This window comes from Daphnia pulicaria, chromosome 6 (assembly GCF_021234035.1).
Source record: "Daphnia pulicaria isolate SC F1-1A chromosome 6, SC_F0-13Bv2, whole genome shotgun sequence".
Classification (NCBI taxonomy): Eukaryota; Metazoa; Arthropoda; class Branchiopoda; order Diplostraca; family Daphniidae; genus Daphnia; species Daphnia pulicaria.
Window position 1 is genome coordinate 8,596,875 of NC_060918.1, and position 20,109 is coordinate 8,616,983.

Consider the following 20,109-nt stretch of genomic DNA (forward strand, 5'->3'; position numbering starts at 1 on the left):
ACATTAAACTAAGAATGACACCGGCGAAACTCCGTAAGCCGCCATGCAAGAACTGTTATACTCGCTGTTATACTGGTTCGTGTCCAATCGTTTTTTCACAATTTCATCAAACTGGCAACTTCGGACGTTAGCCAACTCTATATGAGCTCTTGAAACCGGGAGAAACGACGGTGGCGCCGTAGTGGCCTGCCTCAGCATACGCTTCAGTTTGACAGGCCAAATCCCTATCCCGTGGCTCCGCCATTCATCTCTTCCACCATGGTATAACTACTAAATTCCTTAAAAAATAGAAAATGTTCATCAAAGTAATTCAAATTTGAAACACGTTTATTAATACATAAAGTATGATTATTAATATTTAAAATAACTAAATCTTTATAATAAGATCCCCATTTCCCATTTACATATTTTCAATTACAAATTGCTATAGAATCCTACGGGCTAATTTTGTCCTCTTTTATTAGGAATTACTTAAAAAGTAAGTAGAAACAGTGTTCATTTAGAAAATTTCTAATTACATTTCCTAATTACATTTTGTACTAGGTATAAATGCTAAAGTGACTGTACTATCTTAGGGAAGTTAACCAAAGCAAAAATCTGACGGAATGGATGACACAACTTAAAGGCAAAAATAAATATACTATTTTTTATTCCCATACACTAAAACTGTAGCAAAAATTTAAAAACCAAAATAGTCCAGCTATGTGAATGTGACGTGATCGATTTTGTATGCGAAATTACTTCGACCATGAAAGATGTGCAAATTGTAAAAATGCTTCAACAACTGTTTTATATGGTGTAATAACTTTTGTTTATTTTAATAATTTTATTTTTTTTTTATAAAGTTTAGGTGATTTTAGTTGTGATTTTTTTTATTTAAAGGGGTCCGCAACTCAAATTTACTACAATAAAAAAGGTAAAAAAGCAAAAAAAAGTGAAAAAAGGGAAAAAAAAGGAAATTTGCTTTACATGCTAAAAGAAGGGCGCGCGCGAACGAACCCCCCCCCCCCTCCTCCCCATCCCCTCCCTACCCTTTTATTTTCGCTTGAAGGAAAGCCTATCTCAAAAGGAAAAAAGGAAAAATAAAGCAAGGAAAAAGTAAAAAAAAAATAAAATAAAAATAAAAAGTAAATTTGAGTTGCGGACCCTTTGCAGGAACCTAAGGGTAAATTTTATAATTATCTATGATCGTATGATTTCAAGATCGTCTTTTCATCTGATAGGTAAAAAATCTATCTCTAGCCGTTAACAAGTTGTTGCACTAATGATACATTTAGCACGTATAGCGCTGTCTCTAGCCAAGTTAAACTTACCTAAATATTGGATATTATTCTCCGCCAGGCGACGACACAATAGCTTTAAGAAATAGCGCTGGAAAATGGCGAAAAGGAAAAAATTTAAAACTTCAAATGTGAGTGAGACATGAGGGTTGAATTTGAGGTGCTACTTATTATACAACAGTATATACTATAAAGAGTAAAGACTCAGTAAACCTTAAAACTTTCGTGCTGCTCAAACCCACCAAAGTGACAATTTGTGTACACTTTACAGCTATAATTTTTTTAAATATAGGCCCTACTTGACCGCCAAAACCAAATCATGTTGCTAATGTTAATTAAATGTAATGAATTGAAAAAGTTTCATTTGTTGATAACCAAGTAATACGGTTTATTGTACATTTAGACTTAATAGTTTACAATAAAGCCAAACCATCTGTTATTATCATTATCATATTATCATATGTTTGTTTTTTCTTTGTCTCATATGAAATTACCACAATTTTGCACAAAAATCACTTTCAGTCACATTAAGTGTCATCACACAAGTTTTTTTCTTCATATTATCGAGACCATCATAGGCCTACATACAACATACGCATGGGTGTGGGTTCAGCGCGATTTTGCCTGATTTTGAGTCTGTGTGTTACACATGTAGGGATTAACGTCTAATAAAAGAATAGTGTGTCACATTCAAAAGTGTTGTAAATAGCATCGAAGTGCACACCGCCATCATCACTGATATGCAGAGTGCACAGTGTAGTACAAGTATATTAGTTATACATATCTCAAGTCTCGGCATTGATTTCATTTAGAAATTTTCTGGTAGGAGAGGAGGGATTGGAATCGAAACAAGAAAGACAACCAATTTAACGCACATCCACGACATCATATATCGTCTGCTTTGTCAGCATCACCGTTACCATTACCTCACGGCGAATGATACGATGGACGATAGACGTAACGCACATGACACTTCATGCTGGTCCAGCACGACCGGAGACTGAAGGCGAAACGGGCAATAATAACATCATCGAAATGGTGACATAATATATATATACTATGTATCAATTATATCAACTCAAGACCAAAAAAAGGGGCTGTTTGCGCCCGGCCAACCGATGGCCCAACAGTCGATGGGGTAATATAAAGAAGATCACGTAGTATGTGTAGTAATAACAATGAAAGTTCCAGCAACAAAACAAACGCAAACTGAACCGCGGCTAATGATGATTAAGGGAGGGAAATGAAGAGGTGAGGGACATCAAAACAAACCTTTAGAAATCTGCTAACCGAAACTATACATGTACAATACGAAGCGCAAAAAATGCAAGCGTTCGTCATGCAAGATGTTTTTAATAATACAAACAAGAGCGATTCGTTCAAAAAATTTCCCGGGTTCATCTTGGAGCAGGGAATTTCGAAAGGAGAAATGATGTTTTTTTTTTCTGTCTCTTTATTTTTTGTATAGCTTTCCCCAACACGGGTTCTGCTATTGTCGTTTTCTTGCCATGATATAGCGAACGATTTGAGCAATTCGCAAAAAAATGCAATGACTACTGTAGCAGTGACATTGAGGCAATTTATACGTACACGCTGAATACATAATAAGTGTATGTGAAGAAGGTATTTTGAAATTTGTATAAAAGAATAGAGATTTAATAATTAAATTTAAAAAAAAGAAACAAAAAAAAACAATTCGACGAATTCGATCACGATAAATTGATTGAACCGAGGGAATAATATAGGGTCGAATGCTAAACAAATGTTTATTTTATATAGACAGGCAGGGAAGTTTAAATCGCTCGTTTTGTTTGTTAGTTTTTTTTTCTTTCATTTCTCGCAACAATTTCCCAAATTTTTTGCTTTTTTTCTTGTCTTGAAATGTTTTTGGTTTCTTTGTTATTTTTCGAAATGAAATCTTAATTTGGCGGATTGAATCCGAGAGCTTTTTCATAATACATTTCGTATAGTACAATCATTTTTATTTTTTTGTCGATTGAGAGTTTGAGGGAAGTGTATAACTATATGTAACGCAAATAAGAAATAACGTATTAACGTAATGGAAATCTGATCGAATGGGATAACACTCCTATTGAGCGAACCATTTTTTTTTTCTGGTACGCCCAAAGTCGTTAAGTCTTGCCTGACGCGAGCCCAATTTTTTAAGTGTAATTTTGTATGGCCCCCAATGGCAAAATGACAATGATGTCAGTTTCCATATTTTTTGTGTGTGTTTCGTGTTTGCGTTTTTGTGTCGTCATTTGGTGGACAGAACTTGTTTACTGTTTAGGTATAACCGACTAGGTCGACATGTCCTTTTGCCCCCTCATATATATTTGCAAGGAGATGGTGGATTTTGCGTTCAATGGAGCCGAAAGTTGCTGGTGCTGTTGGTTTTGTTGGTCCTCATGGCCGACGACGAACTCATGGTGGAGGCCGATCCAGTGCCGAGCATCATTGTTTTGAGCGACTCCAGTTCGGAGGCGAGCCGGGCGATGTGCGAACGAAGTTCATCGTTGTTCTCGTCCGACGACTCGTTGCCGCCAACGATCACCAACCGTTCGTGATTGATTCCAGAAGCTGCATCGTTTTCTTCCTCCTCCGTCTCTTGGTTGCCCATCAGCTGCTGCTGCTGCTGCTGCTGCTGCTGTTGGTTGACTCGTGAACCCACGAAGCGCCGCTGCACAGCTTGCTGATGCTGCTGTTGCGCGTGGTGCTGGATGGGGGGTGAATTGGAGCTCATTCGCATCCGCTTCGAAGCAGGTTGTTGTTGCTGCTGCTGTTGTTGTTGCAGTGGCTGGTACGAATGAGCGGGGTTGTTGCCGTGGTTGCCAGTGACGCTGGCTGTGCTCCCACTGCTGCTGCTGCTGAATCGCGACGAGCTGCGCGGCAACGACCAATCGCCGCCGGATGAGATTCCCGAATCGCGGTCGTCGCTCGACTCGGTCGAACGCCGGCCACTTTGGTGCTGGTGAAGCTGTTGGTGCGGGTGGGGGTTCGGGTGTGATTGTAGGTGAGGTTGCGGGTGGTGGTGGTGGTGGTGGTGCTCTGGGTGGTGATGAAGGCCATGGTGATGGACTTGGCTGTGATGATCGCTGACGTTGTTGTTCATCTCGGACGTCACGTTCTCCACCGTCGACTCCACCGCCGAGGGACTGTCATCGATGCCTTCCGGCTCGTGTTTGATCTCATTCAGCGTCAGGAGAACAGCGGCGGCAGAAGCCGTTGCGGCCGTGACGTCCCTATCGCCCAGGTGGGTTTTGTGTCGCAATTTGAGCGGCAAGAGGCGGCCGGCGGCCACGGCCGGGTCGATGGGCGAGTGACTTCCGTCTTCGCCACTACTCGATCCTGGATGACTACTCGAACTGCTTGAACTGCTGCTGCTCGACGACGAGCACAGGTCGAAGAAAGCAGCGACGGGCCCGACATTTCCGCTAGAGCCCGTCCTGTCGACGACCGCCAGGCCGTGCTGTGGGTGAGCGCCTTCGGCCGGCGAGGCTCCGGCTTCCAAGTGATGATTGGGGGAAATCCCTGGGACAGGAGTCAGAGCAGGCAGTGGCGGCAATGACCTCTCCATTACCCGCTGCTGTGCTTTCATTGGCTGAGCGTGCTGATGATGCTGATGATGCTGGTGATGCTGGAACACGTTGGCGCCGGCCGCGGCCGATTCGCCGACCGACTGGTAACGGTAGCCGTGCTGCTGCTGCTGCTGCTGCTGGTGATGGTGTCCGTTGCTGGCGTAAGCGTGTTGCTGCTGCTGCATCGACAGCGAGCCAGATCCTTGCCCAGATCCAACGTTGGGCGGACTAGGAGATCTGTGCGATCGGTTCATCGACATGAGAACCGACTGCCTCTGTTGCTGGTGCGGCTGCTGGTGATGCGGTTGGTGCGAGAGCAGTTGCGACTGCTGCGACATGGGTGGCGACAGGCTGCGATTGCTCGGGGCCGGCGAGACAGAGCCGCCACCGCGGCCGGAGCCCATCGAAGGGCTCATGCCGGACAGGAGGCGAGAGCGGGGACGTGGCAGGCTGAGGACCTGGTCGGGCGACGGCAAGGTGGCCAGCACCTGATCGATGGAAACCAGACCGTCCGGGTTGATTCCGTATTTCTCGCGGACGGCCGACAGCTGGGCGCGAAGGATGTGATTCTCCTTGGTCAACTCCAGCACTCGACTCTCCAGTACCATGTCGTTGAGGCGGCGTTTCTCCCTGGAGCGTTTAGCTGCCTCGTTGTTGCGTCTTCGCCGGTCCCAGTAGCTGTCGTCTTTCTTGTTGTCCGGAATGAATTCGCGCTGCTTCCTTTGCTGGTTGCTGTTGTTGTTGCTGTTGTTGTTGTTCTGCTGTTGCTGCTGCTCATTGTTGTGCTGCAAGTGGTTCATGAGGCCGACGGGCACCAGTCCGGAGAGGTCCATGCCGACCGACAGATTGGCCGAGCTGAAACCGGAGACGGCGGCTGCAACGGCGGCGGCGGCCTGAAGGGCGGCGGCTCTCTCCTCCATGGCAGCGTTGTGATGCGAGAGGCTGTTGACGTGCTGCTGAGAATTTCCAGAGGGGCTGGTGCGTTGCGGTTCGCCGGACATGCTGTGCTGTTGGATCACCATGGCGCGCTCCTCGTTGGCGCCTTGGTGGTGAGACGACGTCTGATGCTGGAGGTATCGGCTGCTGCGCTGCTGCTGCAGTTGCTGCTGCTGTTGAATGTGCTGAGAATGATGGTGCGAATGGCTCTCAGTCACCATATTGCGACTCTGCGTGAAAAAACGACGAGAAAAAACACAATTGGGTTAGAACCGATCGCAAACGCAATAAACCACGTCCGTCTGCTTCAAAGAATTGAATGAAAACCTCGTCATCGGATTCGCAACTATATTATATCAGCCAGAAGCTCAGAAACGCGTTTTGACTATTGTGGATTGGTAGGTGAGTGCCTCGTATAGTATGATTGAGCAACGTTCGATTACCTTTTCACTTTTTCAGTCATAAAACGTGTTAGGTACTAGTGAAAAAAATGAGAGAATCCGGATCTTAAATTTTCGATGACCTGTTCTCCTTAGCATTTCCGAAAAATAACACGTCACTTTAGATCCTGCGGGAGAAACCAGAGCCCAAGGAGAACTTGCGTAATCAACGCTTCCGGTTTTGGCATTGTGCGTGCGTGCTGTTCCACCGCCACGAAATTCGGTCGGCTAGTGACGCAACGCATGTCGGTTCAAATGAAAGCCAAAGAACAAAGTCGCGAGGAAAAGAAAAAGAAAAAAATTGCTTACACAACCGACAGCCGGTAATTTTTACAAGTTGTGTCATAACTGGAAATATCTTTAGTCCCGGAAAGATGGGCGGATAGAGAGTTACCGTGAAGTGATAAAGGAATCGCTCGAACAAATATCAAGTGCGATCTTTTGATAAATAGCACAGCAAATAAGCGAAAATGCAAACAATAATTATTTGAAAATTAAACAAGGAATATAAAACAAAGAAATAAAAAAAAATGAATAAAAGCCGAAAAAAGAATGGAATGAAAGAAATTATCGTCCCGAGAGCTCGAACAAAACAAAACAAAAAAACGAGGTGCAAAATGATTATGATTGAAAAGTTGCGTAATCAGATTGTGAACGGGCGAGGTAGAGTTATTACACAGCATACTTGTGTAGTTTATATTGCCTTAAGCGAAAGAAAGAGATGAAGAATAAGTAGATAAGGATATATAGAAGGAGAGGGCCGGGGAGAGAGAAGTTCTTTTTCGTTCTTACGAAATCACGCAGGAGGCTAATTGAATTACAAAAACACGCTAAACCTTCTACACACGAGGACAGAGTGCGCCATCTATAGACGTCTAATAGCGTGCAGAGACAAGAAGGTTGGATCGTTGACTTGGGTCCGACCAGAAAGGGGGGAGAGGATGATGGGATTGCGTAACGGTGACGTCATTCGTCAAGGGCCGCCTTCCTTATCGTTTTGATGGGCCATCTGTCGGACGAATCCATCCCTTTGCTTTACTATTTTTCTGTCAGCGCGGCGGGACTATACAATTTCGTATTTGTGCATGGACTAGCATCACACAGCAACTGCATGTATAGACAACGGGACTTTATCGCATGTCAACTCCGCAGTCCGCACCGCTTGACGTAGCACTGCCTCTACTATATCGATCTCCATAAGTATACGCGGCATTCAATCGTCTCAAAGTCACCCAAACGACATTGTTATATAACTGGTTCCAAGAGATGACTATTAAAACAGCACTCTTTGTGCGTTTCATTTATTTTGGTAAAATTGTTAATATGTTTTGAATTTTTCGCACTTTGCTAAATACTACTTCCCATTCGGACGCAACGCAGATCCGGATCGTCCTTGTGGATTTCAAACACTTTCCGTGAGTGACTATCGGTGACTATACTACTGAGATCCCGTACTTCGTTCCCTCTCTCGGCTATTTACCTCGTCTACAGTTTTATGAGAACTTTGTCTTTCAGACCGGAAAGAACCCCTGACGACGCGGTGAAATTGGTGCGCGCGTGCAGTAGCTCATAAGTAATAACAGCAGCGCGTGCATGCTGGCTTTGCCATCGCAAACCCACCAGTCCACCAATTCGCTTTTCCGCGTGTCCCTTAACATTAATTTTTTTAGCGTTTGAAAATATTTCGTCCCCAAGGGGTCCGCAACTCAAATTTACTTTTTATTTTTTTTACTTTTTCCTTGCTTTATTTTTCCTTTTTTACTTTTGAGATAGGCTTTCCTTCAAGCGAAAATAAAAGGGTAGGGAGGGGATGGGGAGGAGGGGGGGGTTCGTTCGCGCGCGCCCTTCTTTTAGCACGTAAAGTAAATTTCCTTTTTTTTTCCTTTTTTCACTTTTTTTTGCTTTTTTTGCTTTTTTATTGTAGTAAATTTGAGTTGCGGACCCCTTGTTCGTCCCCCATACCTTGCCCCATACGATATGGATACTCGGTGCTCTTGGAATGATGCTGGCGGAATGAATCGAAAAAAAAAAAATCTGACGAGAAATTTAAAGTCAAGTATTCCAAGTCCAAAATAGGAAACGGCCAGCAATGATGCGCAGAAATATATAAATGGCAGATATAATGTAGGTACTAATATAATATACTCGCTCAACTGCAAATGTGTATATAGCTTTAGAAAGAGCAAAGAGTGACAAGGGGGGGGGGAGAAGGGGCTAAAGAATGGGAATCAATAATAAATAGAACGGAAGATGTGATGCGCACGTGCCTATGTGACTTTGTGCGTATTTTCTTTGTCTGTTTGGACGGCTGCCATCCCGCAAGATAGCCGAACTGGAAGATGCCAACAGGCTGCAAAGCAACGGCCGCAACACACAGCACACAAGCCCAAGTGTGAGAAAGGAGAGAAGGAGAGCAAAAAGAGAAAAGAGGCGGGGAGAGAAAGAGAGAGAGAGAGAGAGAGAGAGAGAGAGAGGGAAAGCAAGAGAGGCCATTAATAACCGAAACCCGGCCAGACGAGTCCTCCACGTGTAGATATCTGAACGCGCGTTCGTGCAAGCCTGCAAGGTCTTGGTTAGTACTTGGTAGTAGCCTTGAGTTTTATTTTCTATCCCTTCGCCTATCTTCCTCCTCCTCCGCCCACCCACCCTCCCTTATGCGCTCTCCTCCTCTATATGCTGCTATTGACTCCCCCCTTTTTGTCTTCTTCTCCATCTCTTCCTCTTTCGCCTCCTTCTTCTCACGGGGGCAATGGTATCTACTATACCCTGTAGTATACGCGCGCCTATCCACTAGCTGATGTCGAATTGTGTGGACTCTTTCGTCACTTCAGCTTCCTCCCCGTCGTCCCTCCCTTGCCTCGTGTCTGCCCCACGCACAACCCCCGCCCGCTGCTGTGTGTAGCCTATAGCCAACCACCACCTACTCAATTCGCCCGTCACATCGCCCTCCTTGCATGCTGCCGCCTCCACCCAACCCCCCACCCCACCCAACCCCCAAACACCAACCCTTTTTCGCTGGCTAGGCTCAAGGCACCGAATAGCCTCAATATTTCTCATCATGCCATAGCGATGGTATGGCGTATGGCCAACATTGGCGACGACTGCTGCAGAGTACGGCAGCAGCAGCAGCAGCAGCACGTTATAGGCTACGGCTACGTGTGTGTATATAAGTAGCGTGCTGTGTATAATATGGCTGCAGAAATACACGCGCCACCCCCTTTGGCTAGCGTCCCAAACACGGGCGTATGGTCTTCTCTCCTTATTCTCGCTACCTATTAGAACCGCGTTCAAAAGAGTCCAGGCATTCAACGGGTTTTTCCCTCTATGGAGACTAACACTGTAGGCGCTACAACTTCGGTAATCGTCATGGTAGCCCGTCGTTAGTTGAGAGTGAATGACGCAACCAGCACACAACGATTTCTAATTACCAGCAAAGAAAAGAAAAACAAACGAAACCAGGCATCGCAAAAAAAAACGTGTCGTGAAAGGAATCTAAATACAATCGGCCGCTTTAGCTTCTGCATGATCATTGATGAATTTGAATTGATCGCTCAAGAATGATATGTATATTTGAATCTTAAGCCAAAATTGATCTAAAGTTGCCAATCTCTCACTCTTTTTTTTTATAATCACAATCTTTTCCCAACTTGATTGTAATAATCTTATAAGCTATTATAACCTATATGTTCACCATTTTATCTCTATTCCGTCTAAGAGATTTAATATTAAATAAACAGTGAATAGTGTTTTGGATGTTCAGATTCAAGTTTTAGTTTCACACGCATCATTATGCGGCATTCCATTCCCTCGCAATTTGAATTGTCTTTGGTAATTCTCCAGAAAACAGTTGTTAAATAGATAGTGGTTGCAAGAGTGCTGAGTCTAAAAACCCGTCGTGTAACGAAAATGGTAGATGATAGGCTACACCGAAACCAAGGCAATATATAATCGTATATAAAATCATGAGTGGTCATATACAGCATATAGAATAGAATGGCAGACAACGGTAATTTTAGTTCTTTTTTTCCCATCACTGAACGAAAAAAAAACCTTATACAACGACCGTATATGCGTAACGGTCACGGACTGTTGTCTCATGTTTGACTTTTCTCTCTTTTCTCCTCCTTTCTTTCCTTCAAAAAAAATTCTAGGAAAAAAGAAGAGTCCGGACAATTTAGGTACAACGGACCTAATTGTTGAATGGAATGTCCGATTATTATAATGTCAAATAATAATAAAAAAAAGACAAAAAACAAAAAAAAAAAACAAAAAAAAACAAAAAAAAAAACACGTGGAAAAATCTTCTATATGCAAATATGAAAAAGATGAGTAAAAATGTTGAAGTTGTAACCTATTACCGGGAATCATCATTGAGCCCTGGGAGTGTTTTCATTGAAATCGCTATACGAGACCATAATTTCTGAACACACATCATAAGCAACTATAACTGCTCATAATGTTACGTAACAAATAATATCCGCATAATATTGATTTTGAAACAACAACAACTTATCGTGCATAAATCGGATAGCTATCGCCTTTATCATCGCAGCTATTATAACTTTGTTCACAAATGTAATAAATAATAATGAATTTCTTTTTATCAGTGTCGTACAGACGTATACGTATACGTATAAGAAGGTACAACACGTGTAATTCATTTCACATGTCTACAATGATGGACAAGACCTTGATATAGGCTACATACTTATATTATTGTCTCTAGTCTAATCGATTCGAAGTGAAGGCCTACGTCTATAAAACCCATAAAAAGCAACACGTCGAAAGGAGGACTCATTCGGATAAGGGTCTAATCAATACATAGATAACGTCAACATCAGGTGACGTGGCTCTTCTGTATGTCCTGATTATATAATGTTGGTCAGCGTCTAGCTGGTCAAATCCCTCCTTAGCGGGCCACGAGCGATGCAAAAGGGCCAACCGTACAGTCATTTGCGTTTTTATTCTTTGGACACAACTCCTTATACATTTACCTGCTGGTTCCGCCAGCACCTCATGAACTCATCTCTCATCTGGCTCTCACGCGCGTGTCTTTGTCGCCCCTCCAAGCAGCGAGTCACGCGAATCATCAACCAATAAAAGAAATCGCCAGATAAAATCCAAAGGATAGGGACATTGGACGACGAAGAATCGCCACAAGCCTGAGCTTTTCGCTGTTGCTGGAGAGACGACACCAAACAGCGGGTTCGTCCAAAAGTCCAACATTGTGCTGCTGCTGTGCATGATATAAAAGCCATCAATATTATGCGTGCTCGCCCAATGCTCGTTGTCTTGTTATTGAACGCGGTTTATTGATTTTTTAAAATATCATTTCACTGTTGCTGCTGTAATCAGATTATAATGGCCCTAATTACGTCACTATGTAATATAGTCGCATATTCTCCAGACCTACCACTCGAAATGACGACACCTCAACTCAAGGTCTCAATCGTTTCAACAGATGAAACTAGTGAGCAAGTGTAGGTATAGATGCTTTGCTGGGATCGGCTGGTAGGCCTATGGAAGCATGTCGGCCTTTCCATCAGTGTTAGGCTATTACAGCAGGTATACATAATTCCAAAAACCATCTCGCTATATTCGAGTATAGACAATGAGAAAAAGTCTAGCCTTGTGTGTGTGTGTACTCTGTGTTGTGTTACTAAAATAGCTGTTGATGGAGTCCGTAGGATATTCATATATTTACGTGTATTTCGAACTTATTTGTGGGCAGCCATGAAAGGACAAAGGTCCGGCTGAGAATTTATTAGAGTCACAAGGAAGCACTTTTTGGGGAGCAACTTGCATTAGGAAAATCGCGTTCGAAACACATTTGTATATTATATATCCGTTTTAATTCTCCAGACTCCTTTTTGCTATATATATATGTCGAGTCGAACCGAAAAGTCTGGTTTATTGTAAAGCATCAACAGTAGGCTATTACGTAATCACGCATATAATATACGTAGGCGTAGACCATAATACTTTCGAATGCAATTGAAATTCAATAGAACGAGCAGCAGCTATATAGCCTAATATCGATTGAGATAAAAATTGACGTCATGGAAGTAAGGTTAATATTTCGCAAGGTTATATACTAGATACATGTTGCTGTTCTGTCGTAGTAACTGCTACTTTTAACTTGTCCCTGGTCGCAGCGCGGTGAATGTTCAAAATAATCAATACAGCAAAGCAATTCAATGAAACTTCAATAGCTTGGAGTCAACAAGTAAAAATAGATTTAGTCTCGCATAATATAGGTATAATAATTAAGATTAATCCGTCTGTAGGCCTTGTAACCTATAATAGAGGGATTTATAGGCGAGCGTGCTCTATAGGTCAAAGGGCTCTATCTAAACTCAAATATTTATATTGGCTGCACACTTGCACAGCGCACAAAAGCGGACTTGAACTAAATCTGTAACAAATATCTAACTGTAGGGCCTATGTCTATAAGCCTATACGGACGCAGGTCGAGGCGTCTATATACAAGCCATGTATTATTTCCTATGCCTATATGTGCTGTATATCAAGTGTTATTCTGTATTAAAAGAGACCAACGTATATAGCTGCTATACTATAGCTCCCATGTATAGCTGGATGCAATAAACAGGTTGTTTGATGCATGCACCCGCGCGCGTCGTTGGTCGTCGTCGTCGTCGTCGTCGGTGCCGTGTACATCATATAGACTATGCTGCTGATGCATGATGCCGCTAGCACAGCAGCAGCCACCGCGTTCTCTCTCCTCTCTCTCTTTTAAGTAGCAAGAGTTTTCGTCCTCGTGTCTCTCTCTCTCTCTCTCTCTTATTCCCAGCCTCCCTTTTATTTACATGGCAGACGTGATCCAGTGCACACGGACCGGGGCGGGAAAAGGGAATGAGAAGGGAGAGAATAGAGAGAGAATAGAGAGAGAATAGCGAGAGAAGGAAGGAAAAGGGAAGGAAAGAAAAAGAAAGAATGAAAAAGGGCCGTCCGTTCCCGGAGTTGATCTCCCACCACCCCGCCGACGAACCGTCCCACCCCGCGCCCACTCCACGTGTAACCTACTATCACGCAATATACGACGCAACACACATCCACACACACACACACACACACACACACAAACTCCGTGCCAGAGAAGGAAAGGAGGGCTACGACCTGCTTCAACCGTATAGACAAACACACACACACACACACACGATCTACACGCGCGCTCCGTTCTCGGCTCCCGGCTTTCGGCTCACGGGCTCTCTAGCTCTGCTGTGAAGGCCACGCCAACCAACCCAACAACCCAACAACCCAACCACCACACTAGAACCGATAGCAGCGCCAAGGTCCAAACTCGTGCCGTCATTGCCGCACGATGACTCTTGCCGTCCCGCGCGCTTAAATGCTGCAACTCTTTTTCGCTACATCATTCTCTCTCTCTCCTATCAAATCATTTCAGCCGAATTTCGCCCTCTCCTTACAGCTTATATTAGCAATTCCCTCCACCCCCCCTTATTTTCATTCTATTTTATGGTTAGACATTCGGTTTATTAAAATAGACGCGTTATTTTATACGCGTCCGTTTCTATAAATATCAAACGTGTTTTCCAAAAATGACGTTTGATTTTATAAAGGAGGGCTATTTCTTGTATACTATCTGTTCGGCTGCCATTGATGGGGGGGGGGGGGGGGGGGGAGAAAAGAGGACGCCAATCCCGAAAAAAAGAAGAAGAAGAAGAAGAAGAAAAAACGAGACCGGGATTGCTAGATGACTCGTTCCGCCTATACAACGACTTCGTTACAGTTCGTCTCTTGTTCTCGTTCTCTTTTATATATTTCTTCAATGTTTCTCTCTGCTGTGCTGTCTCTATATTATTTGGTAACTTGACGTGGCGCTTCAAACTCAAAAGAGAAGAAAAATAGAAAAAAAATAGAAATAAAAAGAGACGGGCGTTTTTTTTGTTGGGGGTTTTGAAGGACGACGAGAGAATAAGGGAATTGAGAATTGCTCTCTGCTGCCACTGCTCTCTCGTCCCGAAAAAGTCAGCACACGAGGCAAAGTCATACGGCAAGGTCTGCTCCCATTGGTTACGCCGTCCCGATTACCTCATCGGCCGCCGAAAGAGGAAGGGGGGTGGGTGGAATTGTTATGAATTGTTTCGTTTCTTTCTTTTTTCTTTTCCTTTCCCTCTGCTGAGACTCTGTTCCTTGTTTATTTTTGAGACATGCATTTCCAAAGGTTATTTTCAATTTTGTGTGTCTGTTATCAACTCTGTACGTAAGAAAAAAAAAAGAAAAGTTTGGTTGGCGTATATATATATACGCGGTCTATTTCTTTTACGATTCGTCTGTAGCTATACATGTATAGTATGCTGAGTTTCCGACATCCTGAGGAAATGTCTGATTTCTACACTCGATATTATCCAAATGTATGACAAGCAGAAGACAGCCTGTTTCTCCCCTGGTTTTCCCCTTTATTACGCGTGTATAGACTGTGTACGGTACGGGGGTGGGGAGACATTCCGCATCCTTATGTAAGCGTCCCATCGTCGACTGATATAGACTCGACTCTGTGCTGTGCTCTGTGCAGACTGTAGTGTACATCTATTGAGCTATGGGAGCTATATAATAGGAACTATTGAGTTTGAGGGTACTTTTGCGGTCGCTATGCTCTCCTTGAATGCTTGCCGTGCTGTCCCTTTTCCCAAAGTCCGAATAGACACTGATGCACCACGCACAGCACATAGCCCAGCCATCAGTACAGCCAGCACACTGCACAGCCCTTTTAGGGAGAGGACTAAACGAGGGTGTATTGTCTTTTGTTCGTTTGGAATTTTGTCCCAAAACTTGTAACCTGTAACTTGTGAACTGTGTAACTTGACGAGACTTGTTTTGCTTGTTTTTCCTTCTTTTGGGTTTTTCTGTTTGTTTTGCTTTTCTCTAGCTTTCTTCTCATTTTTGGCTTTTTGGGGGTTTTCTCAATTCTCTTGATCGTATCCGATCGTATCACGCAGCACATACGCGACCCTCTCCATGCGACTATAAGACTTTGACGTCAACCGAGGAAAAAAAAACGAGAGAGTGGGGATGAAAACGGCGAGAAATGAATACTATTATTGCAGCATACTTCATTCTGCTTTTGGGTTTTGTTGGATATGACGACGAGACAAAACAACCGAATCTGCTTCCGCACGTCTGGCTCTTCGTCTGTTTGTTTGGTTTGTCTCAACTCGGCTTCATCTGAAAATTCTTTTTGTAAACTAACATGTAGGCTACATTTTGATCGCTTCCTGAAAGTCCTGATGAAGCATGGCTCTCCTCTGCGAGGATTCTATGCAAATGCCAAATGACGCTTGATTTTATTTCGAGGATTCGATCTGCTGAGCCGCAATTTCGAGCGATCGCGAGCGATCCGATTGGAAGATCTGAATTACACGTCTCAAATAATTAACGATTGTATGGTAGTATACTATGTGCAAAACAGGGGGCTACTACAACGAACCACCCCACGCGCAATGAAATCAACAAATCAAAGATGATGATGAAAAAAGTGGAAGAGGGAAAACGGGGAAAAAAATAAATAAATAAAATGTGAAGAGATGGGAAAAAGAAAAAGGCAGGCAGACAGGCAGGCAGGCAGGCAGGCAGGCAGTCACCCTTCATTCGACCTCTGCACGTGTCGCCCGCTCTCTCGTCTTTTTTACTCATCGACCGGCGGGGGCACTCGGCACCGTGGAATTCTCCTTTTTTTTTCTTCTTTCTTGTTTCTTTTTTCTTTTTTCCCTTTTTCCTTTTTATTCTTTTTTTCTCGTCTCTCTCTCTCTCTTTCTCTCTCTTTTCTCCTTCTTCTCTCCCCTTTGCTTTTCTCTCCGCCTACTCTCTTATTCCTTGGCAGTCAGTTCCCGCTCACTCCCGCTCTCGCACACGCAAGCACACACACACACACACACACACTCACACACACACACACACACACACACACCAAAGACGAGCATGACGCAATATCTGTGATAATAACTGGCGACGTGACGCCATGAGTTGCTCAATTTCAAAATCCAGCGCAAGAGCTGCGGGTATTTGACGGTATATTATGAAGCTGATGGAAAGCAAACGGGTTCGATCTGACCGTTCTCTTGGTCGTCTTTTTCGACATGTATTATTCGTTTCTCTCTTTCTCTCTGATTCGTTCTCTATTGCCTACTTCTATTGCTCTCCTTCTTCAATCGCAATTCACGATTCGCCTTCACACATCCTTCCTTTCTCTCGCTCGCTCTTTCCCAGATTAGCGCACAGCAGCGGCGATGGATGACGAAACACATTCGAGTCTATTTAATGGGTACAGCAGTAACAGCACACAGCAGAGATAACTAGACAATTCTTGATGATTTCTTTGACTCTCTCTAACCGATCACGTAATCATATGGTGGGAGACGCCAAGGCTTGACACAACAATGGCATCGCGTAACAGAGACAGAGATATGCACATAACTGCTACGTACAAAATATTAAAACAAGGCCAACGTGTATACTACTAGCGCATCATATGAGCCTATAATAGATCGCACAGCAGAAATGTTTCAGAGAAGCCGAGACTAAACGACTATATATATATATACTTTATAAAAGACTAGTCCTATTTTATGTAATAGCACTTTTCAGCAAAAAAACATTTTTCTAGTAGGCTGTAGGATATAGTATACTGGGCTTCAAGAATTAAGTACTTGGCAGGAAATCAAACTACACCTGATTTGCAGATATTTATGTACTGTACATCTAAACACAGAAGAGTGGTTTGCGATTTGTTCTGTCTGCCTACCTTGTTCCGTTGGGAAGCTTGCGAGAAATCAAAGCTTTGCGGTCCGTCCTTGTACACAGAGTTGGACACAGGGCGTAGCAGAACAAGCGGCCAAGAAAAATAACGATTCGGCTCGAAATAAGAAACGATTGGCTTGTCTGCTGCTTTATAGTTTCCTCAAATGTTCATGGGGAATCGAATAAAAAAAACACACCGACGAAAGTCACTGAAGCGGCGAATCAAATAAGTCAGACGATGCACGCCGAAGACGGGACGTCAATCACCATCAAGAGGGTACTGGGTACGCGAAGGAAAAAGTCTTGCGCACAAGAAACGGGAGAAAGAAAAACCCCTCAAAAGAAATCGCGGCAGCGCACGGGTTATATAGATGGCGGTTGTTCCAGTGGATTACGATGATTCCGACCGAAAGCGCACCTATATACGCGCCCGTGGTTGTTTTCTGTCAAAGTTTCGGTGGCGATCTGACGGGCCACACCACACTACGCAAGGGTTATGTGGGTATCTATACAGCGGGCGATACGCACGTATCTGATGTTGTGGTACGCGCGGGTGGCCGACTCGTTGGACCTCTGACGTAACACTGAGCCAAGGCAACTGAATAACCGATGCGTCAACTGTTCCGTCCGAGAGAGGCGGGCCTTCCTCGCGCACCCTGGCTCTGCTGGGCTGTTCTGCTGTGTGCTGCCTGCTGCCCCGTTCTTCGGCAGCAGCAGCATACACCCTCTTTCTAATACATATTAGACTGCTAGAATGCTATATGCTGCTATATGTGCCGTTTCCTTTTTTCTATATAGAGAGAGGCTAATGGAGACGCTTTAGCCTATTAGCTTCGCTAATCTATTCAAAAGGTAACCCATTTCGACGAATATGTCGAGCAACTCTATATCGCTGATTGAGCTAGAGCTAGACTATTTGTATACACATGTAGAGTTTTCCAATTCTTTTTCAATCGTATATAATACCTTTTTTTTCTTTCTTTTTTGTTTTATGTAAGAGTCGATGAGACGACCCGAGACTATTTTATACATGCAAGCTTTTGTACTGTAGTAGCTTACGTAATCTTTTCTTTGTTTCAATGAGGGGGCTGGGAGGGAAGGACTATGGTGGAGAGTTGGCCACGTCCCTATTGTGTGTAATAAAGAGTAAGGCAAAAATATACACGGAATGAGAAAGGAGAAAAAGAGAAGAAAAAAAGGAGGAGGGAGAGGAAGGAGGAGGAGGAGGAGGGAGGAGGAGGAAGAGGAGAAGAAGAAGAAGAAACCTGGGTGGAAATTGGAGGGGGGAGGGACAAAGGCGGGTGTTGGAAGAAGGAGGAGCCGTCTGGTTCGTAGACTCGAAAACATTTGACAAATAAATACAGACTATATAGTATATATATTCTACGTACATGGTACGTATAATGGCAATGGCCAAACAATTATATAAACATCAGGGCCAAACAATCTATGCAAAATATAAAAAATCACGTAGATCTCAAAGAGGGAAGTAATAACAACTTTTTGATTGCATCGTTTAGTTTCCGCGACCTTCCTATATTATAGCTTCGAAAACCGTAAGCTCCGCAACTCACTTTTTAGTCACAATTTTTGACGATTTTATTCTGAGATGCTCAGAACCCTCAAATATACCATAGATTTGGATTTTTTCTGTATTTTCTTTTACCTTTTTTTGCCATCAAGTCCTATAAACGTAACTGATGATAACTGATGTGAAACAAAAGAAACGATTTTAAATCTAACATATCTGATCGAGTTTTGTAAATCGTTTTCCCTTCTTGATCCGCGGTATCACCAGCACACAGCAATTTATGTAGTCGGACTGTAATCAAACAGATATATTCGGATATATTGTTTCTCCTTATATCCGAACTCACCTGCCTAATCCACGTACCTTGTTTATTCCCTCCACGCAGTCAGAATTTCGAAATCTCCCCCTCATCCGTTTACCGTTCGCTCTCTCTGACATTGCTGTCCTCCATACGTATTTAGCCTAAGCTATACTATACAAGGAACAGCAGATAATGTCGAACACAGATAGAGGAAACTTACGGTCATGAACGGATGAAACTTGTCCAGCGTGAGGCCTTGGTGTTCCGCGATAAGCGGAGGCTGTATAGATTTATTTTGCCGGGGGAAGATTGACACGGAAACGGTCCAATTAGCATGTGCACACGAGTTTGAATTGGGGGTTGAAATCCGACGACAGCACAATCGCACAAAGATCACAGAGCGATTAACACAAAATAATGGTGGCCAATGAGAGGCAGTTAAATAGTTGTTTTTAGCAGCACTTTGTCGTTGTTTGTCTTGTGTTCAATTCTTTTTTACTTTTAGTCTATTACACGTTTAGCAGTTGCGTTTGCTCGGCTGTAGTGGCTGAGAATGGCAATAAAAGACGATGACGAATGTCGGCGCGATATTAAAATAATGCCCAATAACTGCAATAAGCCATGAATCCGCCGCTGGATGGTCGGTCCGGTGTGAATAATTGCGAATAACTGCTGTGAGCAATCATGTAAGCGATTTGGCGGAGGGGAGAAGAAGCGAAACCGCGAAACGGGCGAAGCGCACGCGGGAAAACAAGGTGCGCTCCTCTCAGAGGTGGCGGGCGCAATAAGACCAGTTCACCAGCGACAGTCCCGTGTCTATATATCACACACACGCACGCGTATACACACACACACACAGCACACACATATAGGCTACACAGCACACACTTGCCCGGCACAGCCCCAACACAAACACTCACGCAATACACACACACACACACACACACACAAACACACACACACACACACACACACATATATATATATATTGTATAGAAGCGTGAGTTCCCCGCGCTCTCTTGTCTCCCTCCCAACAAAATAATACTCCGTATAGCATATAGCATTCCGAATCGACCCACTATAGACGACCACCCCCAACCCTCCCTTTCAGTTTTCCTCCCGTTCTGTTATAGTATTTTAGTTTCTTTTTTGTCCGCTTTCGTTCGCCTTCATTTATTCTCGCCTCGTGTATACGGACGCATAAGAAAACTAAGCCCCTCCTATTCCCCACCCGTCTCACGCTTCGTCTTCATCCCTTCGTCGT

At 43.7% G+C, this 20,109-nt stretch overlaps 1 protein-coding gene across 2 annotated transcripts; it reads right to left on the reverse strand.

The window, feature by feature from the left end:
* Positions 1–1,647: 1,647 nt before the first annotated feature.
* On the reverse strand, positions 1,648–19,641 carry LOC124343037 (TPR-containing protein DDB_G0280363-like). 2 transcript variants are annotated; one of them, XM_046796144.1, is made up of 2 exons: positions 19,066–19,641; positions 1,648–6,024 (listed from the first exon to the last, which is right to left on the reverse strand). In XM_046796144.1, exons 1-2 carry the CDS (start codon positions 19,069–19,071, stop codon positions 3,643–3,645), a joined length of 2,388 nt encoding a protein of 795 aa, XP_046652100.1. In that variant the 5' UTR covers positions 19,072–19,641; the 3' UTR covers positions 1,648–3,642. The 2 variants fall into 2 exon arrangements, with proteins under 2 accessions (XP_046652100.1, XP_046652101.1); XM_046796145.1 differs by lacking the exon at positions 19,066–19,641 and adding an exon at positions 17,018–17,608.
* Between the last annotated feature and the right edge of the window lie 468 nt (positions 19,642–20,109).